The 23,937-nt window shown below is 38.0% G+C and overlaps 1 protein-coding gene across 9 annotated transcripts in view; it reads left to right on the plus strand.

Moving 5' to 3' along the window:
* Window positions 1-23,937, plus strand: part of LOC149237610 (DNA gyrase subunit B, chloroplastic/mitochondrial-like) — a 396,014-nt gene that overhangs the window by 181,619 nt on the left and 190,458 nt on the right. For all 9 annotated transcript variants that reach the window (XM_089372714.1, XM_089372709.1, XM_089372710.1 and 6 more), the window contains 3 exons: window positions 9,968-10,078; window positions 12,100-12,170; window positions 12,347-12,488. In XM_089372714.1, coding sequence (XP_089228840.1) covers window positions 9,968-10,078; window positions 12,100-12,170; window positions 12,347-12,488 — 324 coding nt within the window. The remainder of the gene's footprint in view (window positions 1-9,967; window positions 10,079-12,099; window positions 12,171-12,346; window positions 12,489-23,937) is intronic.

Below are 23,937 nucleotides of genomic sequence, written 5' to 3' on the forward strand. Positions count from 1 at the left end.
CCATCTCCTTGTAGTAAGGAGAACGACTAACATGGAAAGGAATTCCATTGGCAAAAAGAAATTTGCCAATGGCATCATCTGTATCATCACGGTTCAACTTACTGTACATCCCTGCAAGAGTTGGTCCCACTGCACAAGAGCGGGAACCCTTAGTCCCAATATGAGATGGTGGAGGCATATCTTTCTTTGATTTTCTTTTTGAGCTTGTGGCTTCATTAAAATTTTCTTGAGGTTGGGCCATGACATTTTTGCTTGAGAACATGCCCTTTGCATCTGCTGCCATTTGCATTCTCAAGAGCTCTGATTTTTGCAGCAGTGTTAAATGTGAACATATGCTAACCCCTTTGCCACCTACACCCAAAAGATGCATCCTGAGACGACTATAACTCCCAGCCCAAGAATGGGCACAAATGTTGCATTTCCAATGGCGTGTCCCACCTCTTGTGCTTCCCGGTTTTGGTTGGGTTGAAGAGCCAGTGATTTTGGTAGCATATAGCAAAAGAGGTTTGCTTGGATTGAATGTCCCCTTTGCATATTCTGCCAATGACTTTGATGGGGTTGGAGTCGTTGAAATGACATCAGCACTAGCTGTACTACTGACATGGGTTTCATTCCTTGTTGATGGCGTTTCAGTTTGAAGAGGACTTCTTGTTTCAGTTTGAGAATCATATTCATTTTCAGTTTGACTGTCACTGCCACTTTGGTTGCTGTCACTCATTTTGCAAATAGTTTATTTTGCAGATTTTGTATTATTTAATGCTCTGCAAGAAGGGTTTGCTTAAAAAAATTTAAAATTTAAACGATGAATTTAACAAACAATTTAAATTTTACAGTTCTGAGTTTAAAAAAAAAAAATTAAACAGTGAATTTGACAAACAATTGAATTTACAGTTCTGAGTTTTTTAATTTTTTATTTTTAATGCCATGTAAATGAGAAAACTTTAACACTGAAACAGTGAAACATGAATTTTTTTTTTAAAAAAAATTGCAGCCAAACTCACTGTGTACACTCTGGAGCAGCTGCGTGGTCCTGAGGGCTGGTGGACGCGGGGATGGGTAGTCGAGCTGCCAGTGGCCCAACACTCTGCAAATGCGTGGAACAACGTTACAGGCTTACAGCAAAGCTGCCGGCTGCGTGGAGGGCGCTGGTATAGCAGCAATGCTGCCTGCGTGGAGGGTTTGGTGGAACCGTGAAATAAACACCCACCTAGCAAGCAGAGGTTGAACCCATGTTTTAAAGAGACAAACAACACAGGGAAATCTGAAAAACAGTTTAATAATAATAATGCATGGCCTGAATCGAATTAAAATTTAGAAGGTAGATAAAATGTTGAGACTGGCATAGTAGATTGCAAAACAAAAATTACCAGCAGGCTGTTTCAACTGTCGGCTGCGTGGAGGGCTGGTGGAACCGTGGTTGACTGTCTCACACCCAGCGATCAAAGCATGTATGCCCAACAACAATTATAAATATGGTTTCGGTCACACTGAATTACTCGACCCTCCTATGTGATGCAGAAATTCAGCCTTGCAACCTTCTGCAGTTCGTCCTTAAGTCTGGAAGAATTGGATTACGCTGATATGCTGCCGACTGCGTGGAGCAGCAAGGTAACCAATTGGCAGTAACCACTGCAAGTTTGCAACGTAACTGCTAAGTGCTAACAGCAAGCCGCTGCATGGAGAAGAGGGAGGATGCGCTGAAGCTCTGAGGCTCTCGTGGGCGCAGTGGGAGCAGATGGAAGAAAAAAATGCGTTGAGGTAAGAGCATAATGAATGGCGGCAGAATGAAAACTTGAAAAGTAGAGTTAACCCTAACTTTTCAATGTTCATGTAATTTTTTATTTGTAATTGTTAATTTAGTTTATTTTTATTTTTTATGTTTTTTTAATAAATTAATTTTCATTTTTTTTTTGGTTTATAAAGGGTAATTAGACAAAAATGAAGGGCGGACGCCCAGAAGAACCCCTTTTGGGGAGTCGAGTCTCCCAAACTGGGGAAACACACCCCCTTGCATCTCCCCAAGTCTCCCCAAAAGGGGGACGTGGGGAAACGCACCCCCGAGAGTCTCCCCGTCCTGGGTGTGTGGGGTGCGAGGGGTGCGCGCACCCCACCCTGGGGGACGTGTCCTCGTGGAACACTGGGAATAATCCATTTTTCCAACTTGCTATTGATGCTATTGCAACTGTTGGCCCAGGGTACAAAATCCCTTCTTATCATGATTTTAGAGGCCTGATTCTTCAAAATGAAAAGCTTGACTGCACCCAAAGATTGGAGGATTTTAGGGCATCATGGGCACAAACAGGATGCATTGTTATGTCAGATGGTTGGACTGACCAAAAGGGGAGAACCCTTATAAACTTCTTGGTTAGTTGTCTCAAGGGGACTATGTTTATCAAATCTGTTGATGCATCTGCACAAATCAAAGATGCAAGAACTTTATGTGATTTGCTAGATGTGTTTATTTTGGAGGTGGGTGCAGAAAATGTTGTCCAAGTCATAACGGACAATGCTGCAAATTATGTTACTGCTGGCAGGATGCTTATGGATAGGCATCCTATTTTATTTTGGACACCTTGTGCTGCACACTATATTGATTTGATGTTGGAGGACATAGGGAAAATTCCCTTTGTCAAAGATATTGTTGAGTCATCCAAAAGCATTACAAAATTTATATATAACCATACATCTATGCTTAGCTTGATGAGAAAATTCACCAACAACAAAGAGTTGGTGCGCCCCGCCATTACACGGTTTGCCACCAGTTTCATATCTCTTCAATCCCTCTTGAAGTCTATGTGGGATGTGAAGAGAATGTTTCTTTCAGACAAGTGGCGTGCTTTGCCAATGAGCAGAAAACCAGAGGGAGAGGCCGTATGCAAACTAGTTTCATACCAGGAAGACTTCTAGGCAGGAGTGCAGGAGGTGTGCGCCGTTACTGAACCTTTGGTAAAGGTTCTTCGGTTAGTTGATGGTGAGAAGCCCGCAATGGGCTATTTGTATGAGGCCATGGACAGGGCCAAAAAAGCCATTCGGGCCTTCTATGATGATAAGGGACATGATGGGTTTCAGAGACAACTCCTCCTATGGAGAGTGATTGATGAGCGATGGAACAACACACTCCATCTTCCCATTCATGCTGCTGGGTTTTTCTTGAACCTTGCATTTTCTTACGCATGTGGGTTTGTATTTGATGCTGAGATCATGGATGGATTCTTATCTTGTATCCAGAAGATGGTGCGATCTCTAGTAGAACGTATAGAGATCTCCAAAGAAATTGAGACATATAGGATGGCAAGTGTCACATTTGGCTTTGACATGGCTGTCACTGATAGGACGATTAAAATGCCAGGTATTTTTTAGTTTGTAACTTTGTTTCAAATTTCATTGTCTCTTCAAATTCCATTTTTTTCTTATGTTTATTTAAAATTTTATTTGTAATTTTGTTGTAGATGCACGGTGGAGAATGTATGGTGGTAGGGTACCCCTTCTGTAAAAGCTTGCCATTCTCATCCTCGGCCAAACATGTAGCTCCTCAGGATGTGAGCGCAACTAGAGTGTATTTGAAAAAATACACAACAAGAAGCGCAACAGGTTAACACTTAAACATTTAAAATATTGCAAATTTCCAAATAAATTTTTGAATTCATTAAACAATATTTTTTTTTATAATTATTAATTATTATTTCATGATCTTTGTACAGGTTGGAGTCCCAGCGACTTAATGACATGGTCTACGTCTACTACAATCTTCGATTGTGGGTGAGGCAACTTGAGAGGACACCTGATATGGAGGCCATCTCATTGGATGGGATTGACACCACTGCTACATGGAGGGTTGAGGCCGAGAGGCCTCTCATGGAGTCTGCTGATGATTGGTTAGTGCAGGATGTAGTGGAGGGGGAGGAGGAGGAGGAGGAGGAGGAGGAGGAGGAGGAGGAGGTGACACCACTTGCCCGGGCTACCCCTGCCACCAGTAGAGGATGTGGTCTACCTCCTATAGCTCCTACTTCTAGTTCTTCAGCTTCTAGAGCACAACAGACTCCACTGCCAACTCCACCAGCACCAACATCTACATCTAGAGGGAAAGGGAAAGCTGTGGCATTTTCTTGCAAGAGGGGCAGAGGAAATCAATAGTATTAGACTTCAGTCATTTTGTTCATTTTATTGTATATGACATTATGACTCATGAGATACATTATTATATTTTTTGTTGATATTTTGAGGTTGAGTTGGGACTCAGGAGTCGGGACTTACTATTCAGGACATGATTCACTGTTATGTGTGATTTTAGCACTAGAAATGACATTAAACATTTTATATATTAGTTCTTTTATCATATTTATGTGCCAATGTATTTATTTTATGTTGTAGATGGTTTAGATATTAAAAAAATTGAAAAAAAATGAAAAAAAAAATGAATATTTTTGTACCAAATGATTTTTTCCCGATTATTTCCGATTTTTTCCCAATACTTATGATTTTTTCCGATTTTTTCCTCGCGCTGATATTATCCCAATAACGATCAATGCAACATTGCTTAAGATATTCTTGAAGTATATCTTTGATTTGTAAGGCATCACCGACTTCAGATTCAAGCTCAATCTGACATAGCTGAAATTAAGAAATATTTTAGGCAAAAGTCACTGTGTGAGATGTCACATAGTTCTGGACTTCATGTAGGTCTGCAATCCCACGGTTGATGACTGAGATCTTCAACACTTGTAGCATTAGACCTTTGATTTAGACATTGTCAGCTCAGAACGATGCATCAACTCAAATCCTTTCAGAATTCTCAAAGAACGATTATCATGTCTTTGTACTAATTTTTTTTCAAAGAAACATTATCTCAGTTTGTTTACAAGTTTGTATTGAGGACTTTTCCTAGCAGACAAGGTATGCTTTATTGATCCTTTGTGAGACTTTGATCAAATCATAAAGAGTGTTACATATCAATTAACTGGAGGATTTTTTGAGGGTATTAGATCGACCTTTTAACATTAGTCCTGAGCCTTCGGCCTTTCTGAGATTTATCTTTAGGCTCTCGGTCCTGAAATAAAGACAACTTCTGATGCTAAACTTTCTTAATAAACATGTTTGACCGTCTGCAATTTTCTTTTTCCTCTGAGATGTTTCAGACCTCTGAGATCATGACTGAAGCTTGACAAGCTTGACCTTTTGGAGATTTGGATCAACCATACTGAGGTTCGGCCTGGGTTATTCAAGACATAGGCCATTCGGCCTACCTGCAATACAAGTTTACAAATGCAAGAGAGAATAAAACTCGATCTTGAACTCGGACTAGGGTATTTTACAAAACAATCCTTCGTCCTTCTTATCTGAGGTTTAGGCTTCGGTCATTTTCAGATCTTCTGTGGCTTTTCAGTCTATACAACAGGTCCTGTACTGAGGCTCGGTCTGAGATTAAGTTTGGATCTCTATCAAGCTGTGACAACAATAATACTTTGGCCTAATGGGGCTTTTCACGCGAGGCGTAAAGTAACTTCAGCCCACTGAAATGCTATCAGAGAGATAAGTTAACTTGGCTTAATTTGAACTAGGTCTAGTTTGAAACAACAGATGACTTTTTTCTTGGGCTGCTGCTCTTCCACCATAGCTTTGATACCATGTTGATTTTTAAGGAGTTCTCCAATCTGATAATTATTTCTTATGATTCTTTCTTACACGGAACTTATCTTACAGTCACGTGCAACGTAAAATAATTACACAGAGAACTTCAACAATAACAATATGCCAGTAAGATCATAAAGAGACAGCCACACAAGAGGACATTATTTTACCCTCGGAAAACCTACATGGGAAAAAAGATTCAACAGAGATACATCTTAGTCAATAACGAGTTCAAACCTGGTCCATCCTCCTAGTTAAGTCATCTGCCCAGAGAACTCTGACCTTGCCTCTGATGCTGCTTCGCTGGCCCTTATAGATGACACTTCGCTGGCTCAGAATATGTCCTTCACTGGCCTCAGAGACGACCTTCTTTGCTGCCTCAGGTTAGTCCCTTCACTGACCTTACAGGTGACAGAAATGACCTTCGCTTGCTACCTCAGAGTAGGCCCTTTTCTTGCTGCCTCAGATCTCTGTTTTCCTCAGACTTCGCTGCCTCAGAAGATGCGAGCTTTCTTGGACAAAAATGGTGCCTTTTTATAGTTTTCTTGAGGTCGAATGGGTTCGACTTTATTGGAGCTGACCTGAACTTTTTAAAGGGCTGTCTTGAACAATTTAGGAGGCTGACTTCATCTTTTTGGAATCTAAAATTTATTTCTTCCAAATTCAAATTTTCTCTTTTGATTCTAGCATGAAGAACATGTTTGTAAATACATTAAGGACTCAATTATACATTATGAAGAGTGACCATAGTTACAAAAATCAGCACTCATTATTGGCCTTGGCAGACTATTATGCCTACTTATGGCCAATGCCTATTGCTAAGATTTTAACAACATTTTCTATGGCTTATGGGCATACACTGGTATTATGACACATTCATGTGAAAAATGTACAAGTAAACTGCTATCAAATTTTAATCCAGACTAAGATGTAGCATATTCTTTTTAAGCAGTGTTCCACGGGGACGCGTCCCCCAGGGTCGGGTGCGCGCACCCCTCGCACCCCACGCACCCGGGACGGGGAGTCTCTTGGGGGTGCGTTTCCCCACGCACCCTTTTTGGGGAGTCTCGGGGAGATGCAAGGGGGTGCGTTTCCCCAATGTGGGAGTCCAGACTCCCCAAGACTCCCCAAAAAGGGTGCTTCTGGGCGTCCCCCTTCAGTGTGGGAGTCTAGACTCCCCAAAAAGGGTGCGCCTGGGTGTACCCCTTTAAATTTGTCTAATAAGATTTAAAAATTAAAAATTAAAAATCAAAAATTCAAAAATCAAAACCATTAATTTTTTTTTTTTTTTTAACTAAAATTAAAACTAAATAACTAAAACTTAAAAGTCTAAAAAAAAATTAAAATTAAAACTAAATAACTAAAACTTAAAAGCCTAAACCTTAAAGCTATGTTACCGGATCCGTGGGGCTAGGTAGTTGGATCCGCAGATCCCCGGATCAGATACGGATCCGGATCCGGATCCACTGGGATCCGCACTGTGCACTTTAAGAGTCACTTTCAAAAATAATGAACCTTTCATAGTAAATAAATCCAAACCTACAAAATCATGTGTTCTATGGCGGCGGCTTGATCGATTCTGCAAATGAAGGTGCGTTGGTTGGACCAGTTGGGTAACAAAAGTCTGTCAGAACATATGTGCGTCAAACGATTATTCAAATGGGCATTTAACATATTATTTAACATTGATAAATGTCTGTCGGAACATATGTGTGTCACGCGATTGTTAGCCTCCAGTTTCCACGTAAAATTATTTTGCCCACATAGCACTTAACGTGGATTTTAACTTCCCATCTCCCAAGTGTTTGGTCTCTGATACTTTATCTTATTAAATTTCTAATCCAATTCATTTTATAAATGAATTTAAATAGTTTTGTTCTTTAATTTAATTTATAATAATTAAATATTTTAAATTCCCAGCTCCCAAGAGTTTGGTCTCCGATACTTTATCTTGATAATTTATAATTCAATTCACTTTAATTTAATTTATAATAATTAAATATTTTAAATTCCCAGCTCCCAAGAGTTTGGTCTCCGATACTTTATCTTGATAATTTATAATTCAATTCACTTTATAAATGAATCTCAATAGTTTTGTTCTTTAATTTAATTTATAATAATTTTTTTTTAATAGGTAATTTGTAAACTATAATAATAATAATTTTTATAATAGTTATTATTATGTTTTACGTTAATTATAAACTATTTAATTTGTATGAATACTTATTATTTAATACATAAATAATATATTAATTCTAAGCTTATTAATGGAATATATTAATTATTTTATATAAGTATTACATTTTACAAATATATATAAACTATATATTATAAAATTTATAATTCTTATTTTTAAAATTATAAAAAAAATATTTATATTATTTGTACTTGCTGTTTCCTTCGCGTATCCGGATCCTGACTTTTCAAAACATTGGCGGATCCGGATCCGAATCCGTATCCGTATCCGTATCCGTATCCGAATCCTGGTAACTTAGCCTTAAAGTTAAAAGCTCATTTCATTTCAACCCAAAGTCATTTCCATTTCACTCTTAACTATTTTTGAGTTTGAACTTTGAAATTTTGAGTTATATAAATTTAGTGTTCAAACTTTGAAAATATACTAGTATGTTTTGCTTTCAATTTAGATTCTAGAATGATGAATTTAGTTTTTAAATCAATGTAGATTGTAGAATGATGAACCATTGAATAATGAATGATATCGATCAATGTATTTGAAAATTTTATTATTGATTTTTATTTTTGTTTTTCGAATCTCATGGTATGTATGAATAATAATTAATTCAATAATGAGACTTGTCACTTGAGCATGTCATATGATGATGTATGTATCAAAATGAATGATGAGGATGGATCAATGATTCAAATTTCAATTGTCTATTTAATATTTTTATGCTTTCATTATTGAACAGTGAACAACGAATATGAACTTGAATTTTATATATATATATATATATATATATATACCTCGACGACTCCCCGCACCCCCAAAATTTCCCTAAAATTTGAGGGTACTCCCACACGTTCCCCTTGTGCGTCTCCCCGCACCGGAGTCTTGGTGGAACATTGTTTTTAAGTGCTGAACAATTGCAAAGTAAATGAAATGTGGTTTGGATTCAGCATAGGAAAAGCAAAAGAATAAGAGATTACCGTTGGAGAATGTTGCTAGTTCTTGATGAATCATGTTCCAACTTTCTAGCACTTCCGGAGTTGAGCAACAGAGACTTTCATTTTGACGCAGGCTAAAATAGTTTGAAATCCTTCTCAAGTAAGTCTGCGTATGGTCCTTTCATGGACGGGAAAGGAAGGACATACTGTTAGATAAAGACTCTTATAACTTTCATTCTCTTGCTTGGCATTCTCTTTAGTCTCTATCACTTTACATGAAATGCAAGCATTTTTTTTAGTGTTTACTGTGCACTTTCTTATCATTGAGGGTGTATGGGTTATCAGTGGGAGCTGTAAGTTTAATTGCTTAGGTCCTAAGTCATTTTTCTCGCCTAGTTAACTTTTTTCCATCATTCTGACCATGGTAGCAAGGCTTGCTGGGTATGCCTCGGACTTGAGAGGCTTATCTGAGTTGGTGCCAGAACTAGGTCAAGTTGACTGCCTGGGAAAAGCTCTCTGATGGGAGTCAAACTTGGGCTCTGCAAGTACTACTTGTGAGTCCAGGTTGGTCTTATAAGTTTTTCATGCTAGTAGAATTCTACTTAGCAAAATGTCGACAAAGTTTTCTTGGTGTTTTTTTTAATTTAATTTTTATGTTTTTATATATGTAGAGTGCAATTTGTACTCTTACTCTGAGCCTCACTAAGTTGATCATTGAGCTGAGTCTTTCTACTCCATACTGTCTTCTCTTTCCTGTCATGGAATAAATTTGGGCTCAAAGGTGAGGATCTTTTTATCTTGTACAAGAACAACCTACTCACTGCAATTTATCTTTTTAAGTCCATTTTCTGAGAAAATTTCAATAGCTATAACGAAACCCTCCTATATCCTGAATGTAGGCTTCTTACTGAATTGGATATAAGTTTTAACCCCGGTGAATGTGAATAAAAGCCTAAAGGTGATTGATACTGGCATCTGGTTGATATTTAGAATTTGAACGCATTCTTGAGATATTCTAGTCTTGGTAGGTGCTCTTTTCCCTCTGTTATTTGTTATGCTTTATCATGATGAGCAGAGATCTAAAAGACAAATTGCAACTATGTTTCTTCTTGCTGATATGTTGTTATGGTTTCTGACATTTTTGATGTGTAACTTTCCATTTTCTGTTAACAATGACATATGGCTGTAATTTATATGGTGTTTTATGTTGCAGGTAAAGATCACATTGAAGCAGGAGAATAAAGATGTAGAAAATGTAACCTATAATGAATATCATTACGTGGGGGGCTTAGTTGAATATGTCTGCTGGTTGAACCGTGACAAGGTATAAAGTTCATGCTCCTATAACTCAAGTGTAGGTTTAAATAGAACTAAATTCAATTTCTGATAAATATTGCGAATCAAAATATTTCTAGGATATCTAAATTTTGTGAATTTCGTGGAAACTTTTGCTAGAGATATTTAACAATTGAAAAAAATAAACTATATCATTGGCTAGAAAAGTTCCAAAAGATTAGATGCAAGTGCTGATACTTTAATGACGGAGAACAGTGATCGTTTGTTTTGTATTGTAAACAGTAGAATATTTTTAGCTGAAAGGCAATGCAATCAATTTGTTTAATTTTAATACAATTGCCCAGTCTAAGTAATTACGGTAAATTGATATAATTGCCTCTAAATTGCTTTTCTTTCTGTTCAAAAGCTAGGGTGAATCAACACTCCAAAAGTATTGATAATTCTGAGAGCACGTTACTCTATTCTTATATAAGGGTGGAGTCTGAAGATGATTGTGGTTCTTGTTGAAATTGTAGCTATGGTCAGTCTTCATAAAATTATTTATTGTCATTAGCATGTTCTTCATATTTTTGTTTTGGTAAAAAATGTACGCTTGTGATGAAAAAAATATTATTTTATTTATAATTGCAAGTGGCTCCACATGTGCTAAGTTGGCCTTTCTAGATGGTCAAGTCGGCTTGCCTAGAAACTCACTCATTTGGATCAGATCAACCCTTTTAGATGGTCAAGTTGGTTTGCCTAGAAAGGAACCCATTTGGATCTCATGATGGCTATATAAAGAGCTCCATTTGTCCTCCTTGAAAAGTAATTTGATCACACATACATTACTCATCTATTCTCCAACTACATTACTCTTTGAGATCTGTATTGATTCGTTGCTCCTGTGGATCAACTCTGAGATCTGTTACTCTTTTCAGTGGTCCGAGATCTGCTTATTATTCTTGTGATCTGAAGTCTGGTGGTCCGAGATCTGCTCATTATTCTTGTGATCTGAAGTCTGGTGGTCCAAGATCTGCTCTTATTCTTGTGATCTGAAATCTGATCTTTATCCGATCAGAAGTCTGAGCCTCAGAAGGAAAGAGATTCGAGCTGTGTCTCTGTGGTATGGTATTGATCTTGTTGGCGATCTTGTTGGACTACTTTTTGACATTTGCATTGGAGACTTAGCACTTGTAGAAGCCATCTTGTGGTTGGCGATCTTGTTGGACTACATTTTGACATTTGCATTGGAGACTTAGCACTTGTGGAAGCCATCTTGTGGTCAGTATTATCTATGTCTTGATGTCTTGTTGAAGGATCTAAGGAAAAGCTTGATTGGGTTTTCCCCTTTTTGGGGTTTTGCCTTGGACTCTGACCTAAACAGTGGTGGCTCTTGTTATTGTGCACTGTGATCTCTGCTTTCTTGCCATTGCTATCAGTTGAATTTCTGAAGTGTAATTATTTGATGAAGAAGAAGAATTAATAGAAGCTCTAATAATTCATAAATAATTATCAGTAGTTCAGAAATAGTACTTGTACACACTTTACTTTGTTTTTATAACAGTTCTGACTCTGATTGTACTAAAGAATAAAGAAAATTGTATAGATAGAAGCTATTTCAATTTTAATGCGAAAGTTTCTTTTCAGTATTGATGCTATTTGATTACAAAAATACAGAATTTATCAATAATTAAATAGATCTAGAAGTGGACAAACTCAGTTGTTTTAAATAATTAGTTGTCTAGAGCAGGAATGACTTGAGTGTGGAAAGTAAATATTTTTTCTTGAAATATTTAAGCTACTGATTTTCACTAGTAATGCTATGTGGTTAGTTGTGACATGATAGTTTTGAATCCATACTGAAATTTATTTTGAATGTAAATAGTTTTATAAATTAATTGGTTTAGCCTAGGCTTTTATTTAACATGCATGGTGCAATAAGATAAAATGAGAAAATTTTATTGATGTCCATGAATGATTAAAGAATAGAAATTTTAGTTGCTTGATGTAGCGATAGTCGTTGGAGATTTCTGATTCTATCTGCTTCTGATATATGTTATGTGGTTTCAGGCACCTATCCATAAACCAATTTCCTTTACCAAGGAAAAAGATGGAGTCATTGTTAATGTAGCCCTCCAGTGGTATGTGGGACAGTTGTGTGTTATGAAAAAGGAACAGGGAGTTTTATTTCGACAGTTTTTTTTTGAAATTTCACTAATGATTGAGTCTCTGGAATTTAGGAATGTTAAATTTTCCTTGATCTGTTCTTGGAGCTCTTACTATGGGATGGCGGTGGCTCTTGTTTTGTTTGAATCAGGTGCTCTGATGCATACACAGACACCTTACTAGGATATGCAAACAGTATCCGAACAAGTGATGGAGGTTCTCACATGGATGGTGTGAAATCTGCATTGACAAGAACTTTTAATATCCTTGGAAGGACGTCAAAACTTATCAAGGTGAATCGATGCAGATCAGTAGCTTTTGTAAATTCATTAGTCTATAAAATACTAGTGAGGTAAAATCGTTGTCAGTATGTTTTTGGTTGTATAAAATGTTTTTGGTTGATAATGAGAAATGCAATCTAGATGAATATTGCAGTTTGTGAACATGTATAAGAATGACATCCCATGGTTGATCCTGGAATGACTGCAATGTGCCTTCTTATCTATGGAAACTTGTCATTACTCACCACATATACGTTCTTTCAATTTATTATAGATAATTCTGAATAGAGAAAGGTCAATTCTCATTTGTTTTTATGATGTATCTGGCCTCAAAAGGATTTTGAATGAGACACCAGTTATCCCTAGTTTCCAGGAAATACATATCAAGGGCAGAGTTGGCTATTTAAATGCCTCTGCTGCACCAGTTATATGCCTCAAAGTATTATAGTTCTTATGATTCTATTTAGAAAGAATCTGTTGTATGTTTCCTCTTCATTTCTTCTAAGTTGCACTGAAACAGATACAGGGACGGATACGAGAGATTTAAAAAAAATCTGGATACGGTACGGCAAGGAAACGGCACACACACACACACACACATATATAACAAATTAAGAATTTCATATTACCATTCATATTTTAGAATCTAGATTTTATATCTAAAAATACATAGTTAATTATCATCATCATCAATTCAGCATAAGCATTGTCATCATCATTAATGATTATTATAACATTCATGATTCAACATATCGTCAAGTTTTTGGTTCAAACTTCAATCATCAACATGACAACATCATCATCAAAATTAATAATGCACACTACATAGTACAAAGTACAAAGTACAAAATGAACTACGAATGGCAGCCTACTATCATTATTCATATGGAATATTATGGTATTCGATGTTCTTTGTTCAAAAATTTAAAATACCATCATAAATTACATTTACATATCATCAAATATGTCTTCGTCCATGTCATTAAGAACCACATCCTCTCTAGAAGTGGGAGCATTGCTGCCATGTCCAATTGAAGATCCAACTATTGGTGCCTCCTCATCAAAGAAAGTCATAGAGACTCGACATTCAATGTCATATCCAATTCCGACAACTCTGGTTCCACATCCCATAGCTTGGTGGGCCCAAATTTGTAGTCGTCACTCTTGTGTGATAGAAGGCGAAGGTTTGAATGAAAATACACTAGTTTCTCAGCTTTCTTGGAGCCCAATTTGTTTGCTTCACCTAATTGATGAATCCATATGTACTCCAGTTCCTTTTTGCTGAAGAGGAACTAGCAACTTGTGACAAGATCTTGATGGCCAATTTTTTGATATGTGGAAGTTCCCCACCATAGTAGTTCCACCAATCAATTGGACTTAATCTGGTCTTGTCCCGCATACAATCAATATCAACACCCAAACCCTTTGATCCCACAAAAAGAGCAAACTTTGAACGAATCCGAATCCCAATTTTAGGATTTACAAAAAGCTTTCTAAAAGTTTTTTTTTTTAAATTCTTATGAGACTTCTGGGTCTTTGTTTGGTGTGATTCTTTTTGGATCACTTAGCAACCATGTAGAATAATATTTTTGATTCACTGCATAGGCCAAAAGGTGCAATGGGGTGGTCATCTTGTTCGACCTTTTCGTCAAGATATCTTTTACTTCTTTGTAAAAGACTTCATTCAGGTCCTTCTCCTTGGCATTTATAACCAACCTTATTTTCTCTATCATGGAATCAATGCCCTCATACACCTCTCCCAAATTAGGCATATCTGTGTCGAACATGCAGAGCGAATCCACAATTGGCTTAGTAAATACTAAATGCCAAGAGGTACTCCATCCTATCCCACCAATCATCATCAACAACCAATATTTTCATTGCTTGTGCTCTTTTAGATTGGGATTGCTTCCATTGATTCCAAAGAGAACTACATACCATTGATTGCAATGCTTCTTTCACCTGCATAAGCCTTGTTAAGACTATGATGTGAGAAGAAAAACGAGTCTCAACAACCTGCAAGTGCCAATGTTTCAATAAATTAAAAATCATAATTGATTGAATACCTATTATGGTTCACGAATCATGACATTTGAGAATCCAATTTACGTATTTGAATTTACAGTCATAGAAATTATAATTTATGAAATAAAATTTAAAGTTTAGGTACCTTAAGGAGCTCCAACTTCGCAAATTCCCTATTGATTCCTTGGGACATGTGGTGGTTTGTGATGAAGGCTTGAATTTCTTTTGCCTCTTGAAAAATAATTCGAATCCACTTAATTTGCTTCCCCATCTTGCCCACCATGAGGTTCAATGAATGTATAGCACAAGGGGTCTAGAAGATGTGTTGATATTGGCCTTCAATAATTAAGCCTGTTTCTCTACACACCATTGCATTGTCAATTATTACCTGGACAACATTTTCTAGCCCCACCAATTCAATTGCTTCAATCAAGATGTCAACGATGAATTGAGAATCTTTCATAATCTTTCAAAAACATTGCCCCCTTTGGGATCCTAGCAATCACATTGATCAAAGGCCTATTCCTTTGATCTTTCCATTGAATGAGATGCCTTGCCTAACGTCAAGCCTATCATAAAGACATTTATCACAAGTGAGCCATACTAGGACTTCTCTCGTTGGTAAAAATTTGAGAAGAGTAGGGCACTTGGGCTGTAGTGATAGTGGGCCTTTGTCCCAAGTGTTGTTGTGCCCTCTAGCTTTTGCCTCTTTACAAGGCCTGCTAGTTTGTGCAACAACATGCCTCTAGGGGTATTATGGGTGTCTCGTTGTCTTTTGTTTCTATTTTTGTGGAACGCTAATTATTCTCTCATTTTCTTCATTAGATTTGTTCATGACAATACTTGTGTTCCCTTTTCTCTTCAGAATCATGTAACTTTTTGTATTGCATTTATGTCTTGGAAACAATTTTTCTCCTCCTTATTGTTTACGAATTTTGCTTCTTATTGTCCATACGATGATGTTCACTATCTTCTAGAAGATTAAAATATACTCTTCATTGGTCGAGGAGCTTTCTCTCAATCACATTTGTAGTGCGTTAAGCTTATGACTTTGGTCACTTTTTTGGGTCTTTATGGTTTAAGCTTACTGCATATTGTGGGCTTCTTACAATAAAATTTAGCACGTAGTGCAAAACCTCACCAAGTGACCTTGGCAACGTGCAACACTCTAGAGTGTCACCATTGCCACCTTAGTAACTGTTAATTTTAATTAGGGCGACATTGTTCTTTACTTTGATAATTGCATTTCACCATTAATACTTTAAGTTCACCCCATATCATCATTACATTATTTAGATCTACACCATTATATATCAACATATGCAATTACATAGAAAGAAACAACATCATCATCATCAATGCAACGGAACATAAAAGGAACAATAGAAGAAAGCATGCACACATATAGAGACACCAGGATTGGTCTGAGACCAGGGCAAAACCCACTATGGGGAAAACCCTTGCAAATCTTCTTCTTCTTAGATCGTCATCAAATGATGCAGCAAAAGAGAGTATAATGATCCATAACTTTATCTATGCAGCAAAACAATAATGATATCTATGAAACATATCTAATCATGCTAGGAATCAAAACCCTCATACTGATGGCTGTAATGTGCTGTCACAAACTAATGTCAACTAATGTATACTACTATCATTGTGCCGAACACTGCTGAGAATTGTTGTCACTGTCAATGAGCCAAATACATATGTTTGCAGCGGAAACTAACAAATCAGATCTATATATCTACAGATTTGTATAATAGTAGAGAGAAACCCATATCTACCTGATCACTGAAGTTGATTGAAGCCAAGATGTCAAACCCTAGATCTGAACTAGGTCGCCCTCATCAACATTGTCTGTGAGCGACTGAAACTTCTAGGTCGCTCTCACGTATATAGTATGTGAGCGACTGTGACTGCAGAGTCGCTCCCAGGAGGTCTCTATGCGTGCGACTCTGGCACTAAACTGCAAAGACCCAAAGTCGCTCCCTAGCCGAGCTGTACAAGCGACCGACAAACCAAAGTCGCACCCTTGCTGAGTTGTGCGAGCAACCGAGATGACAGGGTCACTCCCAGGGCTACCTGGTGCGAGCGATCGGGGACCAGAACCTTCCGATCTGCCTCTGAACCCAAAGTCACTCCCATAAGCCTCTGTGCCAGCGTCCAAGGGTCTATAGTCACTCTCATAGGCTTATGTGCCAGCAACCAGGGACCAGAATGCCCTGTTCTATGCCAGCGATCGAGATCCAGAAGACCCTAACCCAAAGCGAACCTTTCACCTGTAATTTTAGACCCTTGAGCAAACTCCTTCCGTTGAATCTGTGCAAACCAAGACAAAAGAGAAGAGAAGATGTGTCTAAATGATCTTGAAGTCTCTTCTATTTATAGGATTTCCTTAGGGGTCACTTGGAGTTAAGACTGACCCAAGTAGTTACTCATGAGGTTAGGGCCGAACCATTCCATAATACATGTATGAATAAAATAATTCATAACTTGACTTCCGCTTAACCAAATTGGGTGATCTTTAGGTCGATTTTGGCCCTCTCAAAAAAAGGAATCTAATGTAATTATCTTGGTCATTTGAGCTGTCCAAGGTGGAATTTTACCGCACTTGCAAAAATTAATAGTAACTACGACCCTTGTTTAGTGATTAACATAATCCAACACAAGGTAGGCTCTCTTGGTAGGGATTTGGGATCAAATAATGCAAGGAACTTAAGCTGAATGCCACTGAGGCTCCTGCCATAAAAGTCCACCAGATAAAGGTACAAGTTGGGGTTTGTGGCAGATGAAAGAGTAATTTCCAGATTTGAGTTCAGGTAGCTATGGCTCAATCTAGACTAGGCTATGGTTGACCTATAGAGGCTCAAATAGGGTTCTTGAACACAAAAAACAAGGAAATACTCCAGGCTTCTCTAAATTAAGGTTTGAATTAGTAATTTGCACAATGCAACAGTTTATAACAGCTGCAAATTTAGCCCTTAAAATTATGAATAAGCAATGCAAAATGAAGGCTGAAATACGAAGTAAACTGGGGCCATGTCACACCAAATTTTGATGGTAAATAAGTTATATAACAGCAAACAAAACTTCGGCGTCAGCCTTAGAAAATGAAAAATGTATTTAAAGTAAGTGTTGAAAACATTTGTGAAAACATCACAATGTTGCAATTTTTCATCCCAATAGAAAAATCGGCAGTAGAAACCGTTTTTTTCAATGCTGAGAAAATTGCGATTTTATTGTAAATATCACAAAAAAATTTCATGACAATTGAAAAAATTGCTGGGCACAAATGGGGAAGTTTAAGTTGGTTTTTTTTCCTATTTTTTCACTTTATTTGTTTATTTTTCCAATATTTGCTGATTATTACTGATATTTTCCTGATTTTTACAGTTTTTTGCATTTTTGGACCTTTGCATATTTTAGCAGCATTTTGTAAAATGATAATTTTGTTCATCCAGTCCTCCTTTCAACATTGTCTAACACTAAGAGATGGATCAATGATTCATTAAATGCTGAAAATATTAGATTCTGTTGAATAATTTTTATTAATTTAGATGAATGCTACAAGAGATGGACGGGTGCCTTCTCTATCTAGGGCATATCGAGTCTAGGACTTGTTGCTACACAAACTAGCAGGCCTAGTAAATAGGCTAAAGCTAGAGGGCACAACAACACCTTGGGACAAAGGCCCATCGTCAGCACAACCTAAGTTCCCATCTCTTCTCTGATTTTCACCGACAAGAGGAGTTCAGGTATCCATGACTTGTGATTAATATGTCAATACTAGGGTTCAGCGTGAGGTAGGGATGGCTCATTCAATGGAAAGGTTCAATTGAGGTGTGAGCTTTGTGAGAAGCTAGGATGGCTTTCCACGTAAAACTCCTTGAGAGAAATACTATACTGGACCTAGGGGTATGGTATTTGATGGGATAGGAGTTCATCCATTGTCAATATAGTCAAGAGAAAAGGTTTTGAATGATATGCTACTAAGTTGCAAACCTTGAAGAAATACCCAAATCAAAAGCAACATCGAGGGTTCCCACTTGGTACGATGGCTAGGGCATCAATTATCTTGAGATTCAATTGTGAGAATTGCCTCAAATTCGGAGGAGAACTAGAGGAAACAACAACACAAGTTTTTCCAATTGTTTTTGCAAGAAATCACTCCAAATGAATTTTGTACCAAGTCCTAGAGAAGCTACCTATTCTTGAAGGGACAAAAAAATGGGAGGAGATATAAGGTGAGGAAAATTGATTCTTTGATGAAGATATGATCACCAAGGATCCCAGACTCAGTGCCTTGACAATTGGGAGAAATGGAGTCAAGAGTTACTTTACTCTATCAAGGAGACCTATGCAACTTCACTAGCCCTAAAGGAGGCAACTACACAACTACAATAGATATTTATACTTCCTTTGACAAATATTGATGGAGTTTCAAGGTTGCAATATGCAAAATGAGCCTCTAGGAACATCCATTCACATTATCTAAGAGTAATGCATGCAATACATCCCATAATCCCAGTATTTTCACAAACTTGCATTAAATTACGGCACATTTAAGATCATGACATGATATTGCATACATTAGACATGTAACAATGTAAAAGTATAGCATTAAAAATACTTACAAGATAATGAGAGTATATCCATCCATCAACATTGCAAAGAGAAGCTCCAAGACAAGATAGAGAAATTTCCACACATCAAAATGCTTCCAAAACATCCAATTCCGTCCAACAATTGCAGGTCCAAAATTCTTTTACAAGAGAGATTGAAATCCAAGTGATGATGCTCAAATACAAATGAGGTCTCTTATATTCATATGAGCCTCTTACAAGTTCAAATTAGTCTAGATTGTAAAGCACCCCTGATAATATTTTAATGTGCAAAATACATGTCTTTGGTGACAAGCCCACCAAAAAGCTCATAAAGTGAAAGGTAAGCCATCCAAAGCTGACCGAAATGATGAAACAATGGTGTGAGGGTTGTTGGAAGGCCTAGATGAGCCCTCAATGTGACATGATGAGAGGGCCTCAAATATGATGAACAAGAGGGGAATGCCCTCTAAGTGATGCAAAACATCTCCAAACCCCATCTTGGGCTTTGTGTGCTCCAAATGGGTCTCATGGATCTCCAAATGGCTCGAAGTCAAGTTGATGCCCCATCAGTGAGGGCTAGATGATGGCACATGCACTACCATGTCTTCTCGGACAATCTTGAAATATATAACTAGGTTCGCTCTTCCTAATGACATATGTATTCGTTATTTTATGTATTAAATGAAAAGAGAAAAACAAATTTATGATTTGTATTCGTGAGGCATGGGTTTCATGTCAAGGGAAATTTATTTCTAGGTCAACCATGTTGAATTTCCACGACCTTGGGTCTAGGTTAGAGTCTTCAAATCACTGATGCTACCAAACGAAGAATCTCAACCATAAACTACTTTGCACATTGGAAATATAAAGCAATAAATCACATATGCACAAATATACACACTTTTTAACAAAATTGTACAATCCCAATCTTCATTATATTAAACCAAATCTGAATAATACAACAGTCTATGGTATACAAGATACAATGACAAACTTTGCTGTAACTTTGATGTCGTATTTTGTGTTGGCATTATGATTCAAGTGTTGTCCTTGATGGCAACTCACTCAGAGGTTGGTACAGGTGCTCAGAGACTGGTACAGGTGATGGCAACTTAACTAGTGGACAGATCTCAGTACAGCAGGACAAGAAAGAGATATACGCAGGTTCATCAAGGAGAATCAGCGTGTACACGCAGGTTGGCTTCAGTAAAAGCGCGTACATGTGAAAACGTACCTTTGGTCAGTGGCAGTTAGTCCTTGGAAGTTGTGCCTATGGTTTTGGACCATGGTGTCTCGACGGACGTGTCGATCCCTAGTTTCGAGGTTGATGGTATTGTGTTACTATGGTTTTGGCTCTTGGTATTGAGGAAGGCCTAAGGCTATATAAGGAGAAGATCACTAGGCCAAAGATAGCAAGCGTGAGTGATGAAGATCTGAGAAAGTGTGTGATCCAAATGCTGGTTATGGGTTGGTGATTTGAACCAAGGTTTCACCCATGTGGAGGATGATGAATGATGGAACGAGATCTCAAGGCTTGGAATGATTATTTTCATATGGTTTGACTGTGGATAGATCAGATCTACTGACGCATGTTTATTATGATCTGGGTATGTTTTGATGTCTGATATAGCTGCAGAGTTATAAGTTAGAATTTGCAGATCTGTACGCGGGTTGGCTTTGGTAAAAGAGCGTATACACGCAGGTTGGGTTCATCCAAGTAGCGTATACAATGTGAAGTATGATATTTGAAGATGAAGTTGGATCTGGTTGTTGTTATGTTGTCTGGTTGTTGTTGACAGGGTTTCAGTGATTCGGTATTGGGTTGTTTAATGAATTATGATGCAAGTATAAGTTGATGATTGTATTGCGGTAATGTTTGCTTTGTACTCTTGGATCCAGTATGAAAATGTATGAAACGTGGTCCCTGAAGGTTGTAGGGTCAGCACCTACGTACTAGTAAATGGATCAGCTAGTACAAGAGCTGAGGGGGTTGTAGCTCCCTTCCAAAAGTAGTTGGAAAAAGAGAGAGGGTTGTAGCCCTCTGCAGGTTGTAGCCTGCGTGCTGGTAAAGGACTGCACCAGTACATTGTACAAGAAGTTCTCATTAAAGAAGAAAGAGACAAATTGCAGCAGGTGGTTTTCACCCACATTGGGTTTCCACCTTATATCATGGTGTTCATGTGTGTGGCTTTTGTGTGATGATCTGTTCTGTTATACTGCACCTGTTTACTGTTAATATGCTTAATAATGTTCTGATGCATTTACTGAAGATAAGATTAACTGAATCATAAGATCTCTGGATATACGCTAGTTGCATTAGACACAGTCGCGTGTACACGCGGGTTCACTTAATTGAAGTTGCGTATATGTTTCTGAGTATGAAATTGAGAAGTTTTATCTGATCTGATAATACTGATTCACCCCCCCTCTCAGTATTATTTCCAACAATTGGTATCAGAGCAGGTCCTTCAGAGAAGCTTGATCGCTTGAAGGAGATTCGTAGAACAATGGGGAAGAAACCACGTCAGAAGAAGAAGACAGCTCAAAGGAAAAATGACAACCTGCCGTTGAGTGGAAGCAAGTGTTCAGATCCCGAAGCATCTCAGATTGAAGATGGACAAGCAAATGAAGCATCAGATCAAATCATAGATCAACAAGATCTACCTAGCAAAAGGGAGAATGCCCTCAAGGAAGAAATCATCAGATTAGAAGATCAGTTAGAATGTGCCTCCAGAATTCGAGAAATGCTGCTAGCACTGAATAAAGAGCAAGAAAACGAGATCCTCAAACTAAGGCATCAGTTGGATGAAGGAAGGAAAGCTGAAGAGACCTTGGAGAAGCAATGTCTTGAAAAGGAAGAACAACATCAAGTTGAGGTAAATATCCTGAAAGGTAAAATAGAAGAAAAGGATAAGCTTTTACGATTTCAAGATAGTACTAAAGTCTTGGATGATATTCTTCATAGTCAAAGATCTCCTGCTATCAAGACTGGTCTTGGTTTTCGTGGATACGTTGAAGGTGAATCTAGTTCACAAGGTGAGGCAAGAAACTCTAATGAGAAATCTGAAATGCCCAACAAGGAACAACCAAGGAAAGAAATTCCTCAAGGAAGATTCTTTACTCCTAACTATGGACGTGATAGACGATTATTTCCTCCACTGAATAATGTTGAATGTTATGTATGTCATAATCTTGGACATGTTGCAGCCATATGTAGAAGAAGAAGGTTTCAAGACCATCATGCAGAAAGATCATCACACTCGAGGTACTTTAATGGATATTGTTTTTCTTGCAATATGCTTGGCCACAAAGCTGCTGATTGCTACAGGAGGAATATGAAACATGTAAGATGCTATGCATGTAACAAGTTTGGACATAAAGCAAGAGATTGCAGGAACAAAGCTCATGATAAGAAGAAATCATCAACATGCTTGAAGATATGGAAGAAAAAGGAAGTTCAGTCAGAAAAATATGGCACAGCACAGGGTACTCAGCACAGCACAGACATAACAAACTCAGGGGGAGCTGAAGGTGTAAAACTTCAGTGTTCTAATTCTCATACGCAAGTTTCATGAAGACAAGTCGCGTATATACGCGAGTTACAGGCTGCAAAGTCGCGTATATGGAGAAAGGGCAGCAGAACAGACCCAGGTTCAGTCATGGTTGGCTCAGGCTCAGGGGGAGCAGAACAGACTCAGGAAATGGTTCAGACATGGTTGGCTTACACTCAGGGGGAGAATATTCTTCAAATAATTCATTGTTGGCATTATGATTAGAAGTTGTTGATAAAGTCTATGAAGCTAAATGATACATCGTGCTGTTTAGGAATGGTATTGTAGGCTGATGCTTATGGTACAGATCATGATGCTGCTGGTGGCTTTCATAAGTCTTGGTCTAGATATTTCATCACTATGTCATGTATCTCTTTGTGATATCTCTTTTATGATGTCAAGGTCATGTAACGGCCTATGTTGGTTTCCCCACTATGCCTGGGATGAATGATGAAATGTTTGTGTATTGTCATGAGTAAACTCTTAATGTATCTCCACATGGTTAGGTGGATGAGTCAATATTGGTATATCCCCACTAGGTTGGGTGATGAATGTATGTATTGAGTCTTTGGTGATAGGAAGGTCTTCTATAATGTATAAGTCTTTGTTCTTCTTGAAGAACATCTTTTGCAGATCTTGCCTACAGTCAAGGGGAGCATGAACAGCACAATTCAGCAAGAGCAGGATGGATAGATTGGTACACTTTGGCATACACAAAGGGGGAGCACATTTGGAGATTTCAGCATGTACTCAGGGGGAGTATGGACAGCAGAAGGTATACCAAAGAAGAGAATATCTTGGTCCACCCTTTGCCCTTGATGTCAAAGGGGGAGAGTGACTTGGTGTGGTGGTTGCCATCAAGTCCAAAGGGGGAGATTGTTGGCATTATGATTCAAGTGTTGTCCTTGATGGCAACTCACTCAGAGGTTGGTACAGGTGCTCAGAGACTGGTACAGGTGATGGCAACTTAACTAGTGGACAGATCTCAGTACAGCAGGACAAGAAAGAGATATACGCAGGTTCATCAAGGAGAATCAGCGTGTACACGCAGGTTGGCTTCAGTAAAAGCGCGTACATGTGAAAACGTACCTTTGGTCAGTGGCAGTTAGTCCTTGGAAGTTGTGCCTATGGTTTTGGACCATGGTGTCTCGACGGACGTGTCGATCCCTAGTTTCGAGGTTGATGGTATTGTGTTACTATGGTTTTGGCTCTTGGTATTGAGGAAGGCCTAAGGCTATATAAGGAGAAGATCACTAGGCCAAAGATAGCAAGCGTGAG

The sequence above is a fragment of the Pinus tabuliformis genome, chromosome 8, assembly GCF_031772625.1.
Source record: "Pinus tabuliformis cultivar Carrire ecotype Pingquan chromosome 8, CPIR1, whole genome shotgun sequence".
Lineage (NCBI taxonomy): Eukaryota > Viridiplantae > Streptophyta > Pinopsida > Pinales > Pinaceae > Pinus > Pinus tabuliformis.